General features: G+C 40.9%; 1 protein-coding gene across 1 annotated transcript in view; it reads left to right on the forward strand.

Moving 5' to 3' along the window:
- LOC139763894 (zwei Ig domain protein zig-8-like) overlaps nt 1–7851 on the forward strand; it is a 54764-nt gene extending 46913 nt beyond the window's left edge. The window contains exons 5-7 of the mRNA XM_071690309.1: nt 236–334; nt 1533–1724; nt 4014–7851. Coding sequence (XP_071546410.1) covers nt 236–334; nt 1533–1724; nt 4014–4117 — 395 coding nt within the window. The 3' untranslated portion in view covers nt 4118–7851. The remainder of the gene's footprint in view (nt 1–235; nt 335–1532; nt 1725–4013) is intronic.
- Nucleotides 7852–12347: the final 4496 nt, after the last annotated feature.

Below are 12347 nucleotides of genomic sequence, written 5' to 3' on the forward strand. Positions count from 1 at the left end.
ATATATATATATATATATATATATATATATATATATATATATATATATATATATATATATATATATATATATATATAGCTCTTTAAGTTTGATTTACATATTTCATGTCATATCAGTACTTGCATACATCATGTTTGCATATATGAGGCGCTGAGCTAACGAGCCCCGGTGTAAGCTAATGTGATAATATGACTATTGTCAAGTACGTGAAATGCTGTCGTGTGTTCGCCAGCAGAAGTGCGCGCCAACATCCTCGGGAAGGAGACGCTCTACGTCCAGTCTGGCAGTACCGTCACCCTAGAGTGTGTCATACGGGAGGAGCTGGTCATTCCAGGTGAGACAGATATCTTTTTAACATCATTTCTTTTATTCCTCTGTCTCATACTGGTCCACCACCACCTATGTAACACGCACAAACACAGACACACACACACACACACACACACACCTAGCTTCGTCTCTTCGATGTATATCAACTGACTGCTATAATTCTCTCTTGTGTCTCCCCTGATGATGTGATTATTGCACGAAAGTGCACTTGGGAACTTTTAGTGTTTCATTTTCCCCGTGGACTCATAGGAATATCTTGATCACACGCAAAATTGTGATCCTTTCCAATATATATATATATATATATATATATATATATATATATATATATATATATATATATATATATATATATATATATATATATATATATCCCAGGGGATAGGGGAGAAAGAATACTTCCCACGTATTCCCTGCGTGTCGTAGAAGGCGACTAAAAGGGGAGGGAGCGGGGGGCTGGAAATCCTCCCCTCTTTTTTTTTTTCAAAAGAAGGAACAGAGAAGGGGGCCAGGTGAGGATATTCCCTCAGAGGCCCAGTCCTCTGTTCTTAACGCTACCTTGCTAATGCGGGAAATGGCGAATAGTTTGAAAAAAAAAATATATATATATATATATATATATATATATATATATATATATATATATATATATATATATATATATATATATATATATATATATCAAATACATGAATGAAATGTAATCTATTAAACATATTTGTATAAAGACATACATTAAATATCCGCACTCATATATGATAGATGCATATTTACTCAAACCGTTTGGAAAAAAGCAGGTTGCAAAAATCTCTTACCTTATCTTATTTCCCTCTCAAAAAAAAGACAAACAATACAAAGAAATACAATAGCAGTGTGGCGAATTTCTGTATAGCATCTCCCTGTCTCGCTGGAGGGGAAGGACGAAGTTTCCCTCAGTGAAATAATCCGAATATATCTCAAGCTCCCACAGGTCTGGTGCTGTGGTACAGAACCAGGGCTGTTCACCAGGAGTGCTGTTCCTCCCACAGGTCTGGTGCTGTGGCACAGAACTAGGGCTGTTCACCAGGAGTGCTGTTCCTCCCACAGGTCTGGTGCTGTGGCACAGAACCAGGGCTGTTCAACAGGAGTGCTGTTCCTCCCACAGGTCTGGTGCTGTGGCACAGAACTAGGGCTGTTCACCAGGAGTGCTGTTCCTCCCACAGGTCTGGTGCTGTGGTACCAGGATGATCGGCTGGTGGAGCGCGACTCAGGGCGGGTGAAAGTGGCCACCAAGGTTGACAACGTGACCACCAGCACCCTGACGGTGAAGACGGCGGCGCTGCAGGACTCTGGCAACTACTCCTGCTGGCCCTCGGCTGGCAGACCCGACAGCGTCCTCGTCCACGTAATACAAGGTATCTATATTTCTGTATCGTATACACGTAGACTACGCTAACGCACTTCATCTATGTCTCGAATTTCGTAAGTTGAATAATGGTTGTAACGAGTATTTGAAGTGCAGGAACATATAGGATGTTTGCTATTTCATACACCACAATTATAGCAGTATTCCCATACATAATGAATAACAGTACTCGTGTTACATATCATATTCCTGTAAGTCAGGCAGCTGCTCATTATACCATGCGTCATAGAAAGCGTGAATAATACTAACCACCTCAGCGGGTTGTTATAAAGCAATATATCTTCTAAGGAACGTATGCCGTCGTGTCATGCGATGTGGCTCTGCTATTAACCTAATGTACTGCTACGTACTCAGTGTTGCTGGTATACAGTTTTCTTTTCAAAAGCCACCGTCGCCCCATTTACCATAGTGAGTACCAATCCTCCATCCATCATACAGAGCATCGATGTATATATATACGTATATACATCATGGAAAGTGTGTATGTCGCTATGTCTCACATGAGGAACTTATATTCTCAGGCTTTATTCAAGTACATATAAGTCTCGAGGTCAAAAACACTAAACTTTGGTAAAAAGGACCAATAACACTTCAACCAACTTAACTGTACCCTCACAAGTCATAATGATGTATCATTACGTGCTATCAATGATTACCACTATACCACCATGCAAGGTACAATATAGTGGGATTTAAGTTAGTTATATAAATATAGTTTTGTCCAGATTTGGAATCCCATGATTGTTGCAGATCCTTTTGACTGCCATCAGTAACAATGGTTATGATATTTAATGTTCATTTAGTGATAGTTATCAAATCACTTATATATCTAACAGTAATTATTTCAAGAACACTGATTCAAAGTTCCATTCTTAGCTGTCTTTCTATGACTACTAGATTGGGTGCGGCACATAGTTAGTACTGACTTGGATTACAGCCTTTTGGCTTGACTGTGAATAAGCACTGTGGGACTTCTACTTAATGAACATGTTCCATTCTTTCATTCAAGCTATTTATGTACTAACGTGTCTTACAAAGGACCATATCTGACATGTATGACCATTTCTGCATTCCACACAACGGAAAGGTTCCTGGCTCTAATAACCAGTCATTTCTCACGCCATGAAGGTAGTAGATCAGATATGAACCTTCAGCAAAAGAATAAAACACGACAACAGTTCCAACCGAGGTCTTTTTTACCATCAATAAATGGCCCAGATGGGAGCAGGTGAGGTTGAGTGGTCGAGTGAACGAGCACTTTGTGTGGTGTGATCACCAAAGAATTACCTAAAATCCCTCTTCCCTCGTACTTCATGGTGGAGGGAAATAGAGAGCCGTATCAGGCTGTGTTCATGATTTCTTGATAGCCTTCAACAATGCCTTTCCGAGCGGCAGGAAGCAGGAACAGAGGCGTTATATGCAGGCAGCTACACTCAAACTGACACACACCACTAGAAATGCATCATAGAATTGCCAAGCGTATGTAACAGTTGAATCGTTTACATAACTCATATAAATCATATATATATATATATATATATATATATATATATATATATATATATATATATATATATATATATAAATATTCTACCTTCTGACTAGAAGCATTTAAGACGTTTTAGGCCAGAGTGTGGGACAGAGTCAGGTCACGGGCCAGCCAGCTGCTTGACTTGTAGATGAGGTGGGTGGTTCGTGCCTCCTCGGACCTTCCATAACCCGGTGGTGTTACTCCCAGAATTCAGGCTTTAGTGGTTAATCTTAATGGGCTGTGTGGTTCCTGCCGTCTCGCATACTGATACCTTCAGGGTTCTGTTCCTGCTGGTGATGATTTTATGGTCACTGATTTCACTATGTAGAGCACCTGCCTGCCCAAGATTACGTACAAAGATAGTTTCTAATTAGGCGGGGCTAGCGCATAATGCTCACCGCTCAAAGCAAGAATATATTGAGTTAAGAACAATGATTCGTGTGATTTACTTGCTGTCAAGTGTTATGTATCAGACGGTGAGTGTGCATCTGTGGAGTGAATACCAGGAACACTCTTGTATGTGAGACAGAAAGGAAAAATTGGAACTTGGGCTAAGAAAGGGAACTTAAGGAGAGAGAGAGAGAGAGAGAGAGAGAGAGAGAGAGAGAGAGAGAGAGAGAGAGAGAGAGAGAGAGAGAGAGGCACTGCCGTTACTTAGGGTAATTACCTACTGTACAGTTAACCTCTGTAAGAGCTGTGAGCAATGGTCACTTATGCAATAACATGTAGTTGTCTTCCACACTGCAGGGGATCCTCCAGCTGCTATGCAACACGGCAACTCGGCTGCTGGGGTCTCCGCCCTCCTGCTGGTGCCCACGACCCTCATCTCGCTCATGTTCCTCCAGACATGACACTGACATGCCCTGAGCAGCCTCCCTCAACGTCACTTCAGTCGTTACCTCTCATTACCATCAACTAAGGTGAACTACTAATGATCAGTCCCAAACATCAACGGCCTTAATGTTACTGGAGGAGACTTTCCTATCTCCTCAAATGCAGGAAATAACGAATGTTACAAGATGTATGGCAGTGAAAACCATCAAGTTTATGTGTATATTACTTAGCGGTGAAACATGGTAAATGAACTGAGCTAATTACTTTGAACAAGGTATAGTGAAGAGGATAAGACAAGTTTAGAAATGGTTATTGGTAATGAATGAATGTGGTGAGTAGTAAGTAATTCTGTTTCACGCACTTTAGTCACTGGCGAATATACCTAACCTAGGCAGGCTCAGGTCATCATGGGCCAACAAACAATAACTGGTCACTTCAGGACTCAACAGTGAATCATAAGCGAATTATGTGTGTGTTAAGTAATTCTTATGTATATTTTCATCTTAGCTTCACTGCCTGTCTCTGGTACCTACAGTGTGTTCTCTACATGCGAGTGATGAAGATGATATTGAGCGATGGACGCAGAAACTTGTTTAAGATGACCACATATCTAACGCTGCCCGCCGGCCGCTATCATGGTACAGCCAGACCGATGTTGACCTACCAGCCCGAGGAAGTCAATTATCTTTTTTAAAGTTTCCGTAGTAGTTACTGGCTGATCTATCCTCTCAATCCTACTTTTATAGACGATATCGTTATACAAATAACGGAGAAACTAACGCCATCTATCGAGGTGTACTGTCTAGGTGGATACCAGGGTTGGGAGGAAGGTGCAACAATAGTGTTGTCTCTCCCGTCAATTACCAGTATCTCGAGGGAGAGACGGGCTGTCTCCTCCTCCCGCAGTGTTCTCCAGACTTACCTGGCCCATCACTCCTAACATCTTCATGGAGAAAGAAATGAAAGAAAAAGTGTGGTGAAGTTTCACTTCGTGGAAGCAGCTCTTTGAAGTTATGAATATCAGCGAAAACCATATCAGTCGATATTGAACAAAAATCAATTAGAAAATATCATACTTCACAAACTGACATCAGCATAGTATTTACTTGTACCCAATAATAACTTGACGTGTAAGGCAGGAACACGAAGGAATAATCATGTTTAGTCCTCGTAGAAAAAGGATTTCCATATCTGAAAGTTAACAAAATCTATGAAAAGCTTACATTGTTATGGTTGTTTACTTCGTCCTATTGCTGCCACAGGTGCAGGTGTGTTCAGAGGAACACTGTTGTGATACATTCTCATCTGGAAGTTCACAAACATCTTCTTATATATTAATATCTTTGTAAGATCAAGAATGGCTCAAAAATGTTCAACTGAGAAAATCGTCTCATGAACGGAAAGAAAAACGCCTTATTAAAAGAGCACAAAAATTTCTGGTTCGGAAGCATACTTATTTACCATATTGGAGATGTAGATGGCAGTAGCGATGGTATATTTCTATCATAACACACACATACACACACACACACACACACGCACACACATACTCGTTTTATATATATATATATATATATATATATATATATATATATATATATATATATATATATATATATATATATATATATATTCTTATTATTATTATCATCATTACTATTGTTATTATTATTATACTTTGTCGCTGTCTCCCGCGTTAGCGAGGTAGCGCAAGGAATCAGACGAAAGATTGGCCCAACCCACCCACATACACATGTATATATATAAACGCCCACACACGCACATATACATACTTATACATTTCAACGTATACGTACATATGCATACACAGACATATACATATATACACATGTACATGTTCATACATGCTGCCTTCATCCATTCCCGCCGCCATCCCGCCACACATGAAATGGCACCCCCCCCCCCCCCTCCTTCAGCCGCATGCGTGCAAGGTAGCGCTAGAAAAAGACAACAAAGGCCGTATTCGCTCACACCCAGTCTTTAGCTGTCATGTGTAATGCACCGAAATCACAGCTCCCTTTCCACATTCAGGCCCCACAAAACCTTCCATGGTTTACCCCAGACGCTTCACATGCCCTGGTTCAATCCATTGACAGCAAGTCGACCCCGGTGTACCACATCGTTCCAATTCACTCTATTCCTTGCACGCCTTTCACCCTCCTGTATGTTCAGGCCCCGATCGCTCAAAATCTTTTTCACTCCATCCCTCCACCTCCATTTTGGTCTCCCACTTCTCGTTCCCTTCACCTCTGACACATATCAATACACCCTCTTCTGCTCCCTCTTTTCATTACCACACATCTCTTTTACCCTTCCATTACTTATTCGATGATGTCCTCAAACATCTCATTTCCAACACACCCACCCTCCTTCGCACAACCCTATTCATAGCACATGCCTCACAACTATATAACATTGTTGGAACCACTGTTCCTTGAAACATACCTATTTTTGCTCTCCGAGATAACGTTCTCGCCGTCCACACATTCTTCAACGCTCCCAGAACCTTCGCCCCCACCCTGTGACTCACCTCCGCTTCCATGGTTCCATCCGCTGCCAAATCCACTCCCAGATATCTAAAACGCTTCACTTCCTCCAGTTTTTCTCCATTCAAACTTACTCCCCAATTTACGTGTCCCTCAACCCTACTAAACCTAATAAACTTGCTGTTATTCACATTTACTCTCACTTTTCTTCTTTCACACTCTTTACCAAACTCAGCCATCAACTTCTGCAGTCTGTCACCCGAATCAGCCACCAGCGCTGTATCATCGGCGAATATCAACTGACTCACTTCCCAGGCCCTCTCATCCACAACCGACTGCATCCTCGGTTACCTTGCTGTAGAATTTATAAACTTATCTAGGAGTAAACTCCTCAGTTATGATACAATTTTCCTCACACTGATAAATCGACTGATGTGATTTTCACAGATATAAGTGAATTGACCTCACTGCGTCAGCAAGGTAGATCATCACCAAAATGGTATTTCATTTCCTCAGGTTCAGAGTTTCTTATGGTAATGTGGGAAACATTGATCAATACATGCACTTTTTTCACAGGATAAACCCAATAATATCACATATGCGATGCATTTTTAGCATAAGCTTATTCTGTAATTTATCACATAGACAGCAGGAACCTGACCTCATACCTACTACAACACACCACCTTCTATTGTGGGGTGGGCCTTGTTAGACCTATAGGGTCCAACACGGATATGGAGTATCTTGTCTATTCCTCAGTTTATGGTGACAACAGATGGACACCTGAGATTATCATCTCCTAATCGTTTCAGTCACCAAGTCCTCTTGCAGTTTTTGATGCAGGGAAATGTAAATTTTGTACGAGATGAAAGATTTTCTTATTTTTGTGTTTTGTGTATACGTGAGTATACCTGTTGGTGTGTGTAAGTGTGTACGTGTATGTGTGTATGCGTGTAGATTTATGTGTATAGCGTGAGTGTGTGCATTTGCACGTGTGCTTATGTGAGACACTATGTATATACATGGGTGTGTTTGTGTGAATGTCTTTCTTTGTATGCGTGTAAGCATATGTATATTTACATTTATGTATGGATGCATGTGTGTGTGTATGTCTGTCTATGAGTGTATAGTCTTTGGGGATTTTACGCCAAGGCTAAGTATTTTGCCCTGGAAATACAAGAGGCATGTATATTGTGTTGAAGTCTTTCTGTTGTGGCCTGATATAAATATTTTGAAATAAAACTTTAATGTAAAACGAGTCTTTTTCATTTCTTTCCTTAACAGTATGATAAACATCAAACCAAATGAATTCAGAACAGTTACGGCACCAGTTTCGGGGTAAAAAAAAAAAAACTATAATTGAAAATATAACATCTACAAACATTTCAATTGCTCCACCCTCAACTACACCTCCCCAGCTAGGTCAACTACTCTTTCAGTAACTAATTTAACGAGTAAACAAAACAGATAATTCACAAGGATCTCTGGTTACTTAGGAACCACAAGCATTCAAAACCTGCACAACAAAGCGAAAATACCTCCAGTGTAATCCCATCTTTACATTTTCAGTTTCCAATTCATTGCAGCAACACATGATCTCTCCCATCCAAATCATTTCATAGCTGACTACTAATACCCGATCAAAAATAATAAGCACACCACAGCCTCAGGCTGCCATACACTGCCTTGCACTTCATCATCCTGTACTCACACTATAATAGCTCGACCAGAACTAAACAACTGCCCCAACCCCACCTACAGCAACACTCTCCAGGTATGGAAGAATTACACTTCTTTCTCTCAGCTTTCTGGATAAAACTCATCTACGCACAGTTACAAATATCGGTTCAGCATAAGACAAGATCTTCATGTCTTAAGATATTTGATATAGAGGTGTCTTCCAGCGTTCTCCATCATCGTAGACGTAAATTGGGATCCTCGGTCTGTAGCAGTCTCGTCGGGCACACTAACTTGTGATAACATCTCCACGTGAGCCTCTGCTTCCTCTTCTGTATCAACAGAGGGTGATGTTATTGCTTCCGGATACCTGGTAACAAGAACAACTAAAGGGAGAATATCCTGACATTCCTCCCCGTCCCTTCAGTCAGTAGGTCTAAACAGATTTGTCGTGACCCTTTTGAAGGGTGTATTTTTAGTGGCATCTTTCTTGATCAAAAGGACTCTATGAACGGTCGCCTCAGAGAAGGTCCTTCAGCAGGTATCACATGACTGACTGTCTCGTCACTCGGCTCTATCACTGCTCATACAAAATCCTTTTCTATATTACCTTAGGTTTTCCTTACATCCACTTGTTCCTAAGAAAGATTTTTTTTAAATCTCTCGTGCAACCCTCACGCGGTGACTAGGATATACTGAGTGTTCATACTTATGATTCTCGTCGTCTATGATTCAGTAAGAGAGGTCTCCCTCAATCACCAACTGTCGTCTATGATTCAGTAAGAGAGGTCTCCCTCAATCACCAACTGTCCTTTGAAATTTCTTATTATTGGATTGCTCTCCTGAACAATCGTCCTCCAATGCTTAATAATTTCGTTGTTAGTTTGGCACTTCCTCATTCTCTGACTTATGCGCCCACGACCTCCTTGACGTCAAAGACTCTTAAGCTTTTGTTGAGAAAACTCAATCCTGGCAACAGCTCTAGTCACCACTCTCTTGTCTCGCTGCCGTGCATCGCTCACGTCTCTTAGTTCAATCGCACCTGGAACGTTACCGACAGTATGATAGTAAATAGAGACGCTATAAGTATTTTTTTTGACTACAGTGGTGAGGGATGGCACTTCAATTTCAGCTGAGGTACTTGACCAATGATGAGCTTGACAAAAGTTTTCTACCTCATCACACACTCACTAGGTACCAAATCTATCTTCACTATCACAGTCTCACTTAACATTATAGGTACTTCAGATTTTTTTCTACACAACCTGTTCCAGGCCACAGTCAGGTTGGAGAGTGTACCTTCCAATTCTCCCATGTTTCCCCACTTCCGAGTCTCGGCATAAGCACGTATCTTACTTTCCTGTGGCTGTTTACTGCCACTCCTGGAGCTGACACCTTCGCCGTAACTCCTTCCTGGTGCCACCGCACACAAGAAAACCTTCGGGGATTTCTTTAACGCTTTAGACTGGGAAAGGCCTTAGTCGGTTTTATGGCTTATATTATCATAGCTTAAGTATTCAAATTCCTTATCCAATTGTACTTATCCCAACTGTTTCCTACTTTGTGTTATATTGTTCTATGTTCCCGTAACCCTCATTGTGGAGATCCTCGGACACACTTTCTGTAGGGTTCACTGTGAACTTTCATATAGCTCTTCCCATTCTATATCTTCTGTTCCAGACTCTTTGGAATTTAACTAAACCAACAGAAATTTTCTACACATGTAAATAAACTGCTTTTGCCAGAAACAACTTAACTACTCCATCATAGGTCTTGTCAGAGTCTGAAAGTTCTGCCGAACAGCTTACAGAATTTCTAAATTCCATGAGGGAATGAAACATTCCTTCTTCACGTTGTTCTCCTGCTGACTGACGCTTAAGTTTGAGGTCGACCTCAGTGCAATCAAACCTTCCTTGAAGTTTTTACCCAACTTTCTCGTTTTTTCATTAGGTGTTGTCATCCATCTGACTCTACTTCTCGTGTTCCATTATTTCTATCTTCAATTTCACCAACTCAGTTTTCTAGGTGTTTGTCCAACTCCATTTCCCGTCCTCATTCTTCTGGCACCTCAAGTCGCGTTTTCTATGTTGTTTCTGTTGTTCCTGAGTGCATTCTTTCAGTTCTCAATAACCTTGATCCTTCCCTTTACCTCCCTTGAAGCTGACACGACCAGATACATACACATACTTCCAATAAGAACTTGGTCTTGTTACGGTGACAAGTTTGTCAAAATAGGATCCGCTGCCAACCTCTGGATGGCATGAAGAATCCCCTAGATCAAGATCTTCATAAAGTATCAGAAAGTTTATGTCCTGTGTGAAATAAAAGACAATCGTCAAGAACAATACATCAACAATTAAGAATAATCCAGTCTAGTTCACAACTGGACCAAAATTAAATATTAAAGTTCGTATTTTACTTTTCTGGAACTGTAAGCACCAAGCAATATCCTGGCAAGTATATTGATCATGCGAACTGAAAAGTGAAATATCTGACAGGATTGCGTACCCAGGGTTGGCATGCATAAATCACACCTATATTGGAATACATATAATTTACCCCCGACAACTTCCTCCTAAATTCTTGCAACAATTTTTCTCTCCTCTGCTTTCCTCTTTTCATTAATCCTCTTTATATTTCAGTTGAGGTCCAGCCCCGATGTGAGCTTTCGTTTGTGAAAAAAGTCCCCAGTATGATATCTATCTATCTCTCTATCTATCCACGTGTAATGGAGAGGGAAGTTGATGGATGATGGTAACTAATGCAAGAGTGTTCAGTGCTCTTCCTTATTATATCTATCTTTATATATATATATATATATATATATATATATATATATATATATATATATATATATATATATATATATATATATATATGTATATATATATATATATATATATATATATATATATATATATATATATATATATATATATATATATATATATATTTATAAGGTACAGGAGACTCCTGCATTAGTTATCATCATCCATCACTTCCCTCTCCATTACACTTGGACCTCCAGTAAGGTCGCTTCTGCACAGCAACCCTCCTTGACTCACACGGTCACCCTGACCTTGGCCACGATATCCACCAAATACCTCCTCCACTACCGGACCTCAGCCAGACTGAGAGGGGAATTTCCAGGACGAGGCTGCTACAGTTCACGACTCGCAATCCAACTCCAGTATCACAGCTGCTCCGTTTCAACCGAGAATCCACAGTAAGTAGGTTGCCTGGCAAAGGAAGAATGTGAGTGGCGTCAGCGGTGTTGCTGTGATCTGACCTGCTCACCTCCGCCTTGCTCCGATATCAACTCTGTCTAGAAAAACTCGCACATTTACAACAGTTCGTTAGCCAACGAGAATTCAGGTTTGTAGTTACGTTGTCTGTTATCCCGACCGGAGTTAAAATAACCAAATTTTCCTTTACTCTTGTACCTCTCTGGTCTAAACTACCCAACAACCATTTGCTTTTTCCGTCCGGGTTAAACTACACAACTCCAGTTTGCAGAGAGGTGAAATTTACCCACGAAACAATATTTAAGCAAATCTTGTGGTCATGATGTCCGTGTGACATATCAACCTTTCAAATGATTACGTCTATCTTATAGATCAAATAACCAGTAATCATTGGTTCATATATGGCACAAATGCTGCTCATCTTACACGTATCCGCAACAATATGCTTCAAAATCAGGAGTATCACGACGTGTCGTCACCTGGAGTGTAGCTTGGGATCTGCCTCTCTACCACCAGCAGTGCACCTGCATTCTGACTCTCTGTGAGCCAGACGTTGGCTAGTTTTGTCTGCTCCACCAGGCATAGCATGGCTACGGACTGTGTCCCCTCACCATCCTAACTTTTGGCCACGATGAACGTTTCTGTCTACCAGCAAATGTGGCCAATGGAAGCCTCTCGACCCACGGCCTCATCCTCTCTCTCTCTCTCTCTCTCTCTCTCTCTCTCTCTCTCTCTCTCTCTCTCTCTCTCTCTCTCACCAGTCCAGCCAGGACACACCACTCCTGATAATTACTCAATAAAATTCGGCATTAGTCTCA

The sequence above is a fragment of the Panulirus ornatus genome, chromosome 3 (genome assembly GCF_036320965.1).
Source record: "Panulirus ornatus isolate Po-2019 chromosome 3, ASM3632096v1, whole genome shotgun sequence".
Lineage (NCBI taxonomy): Eukaryota > Metazoa > Arthropoda > Malacostraca > Decapoda > Palinuridae > Panulirus > Panulirus ornatus.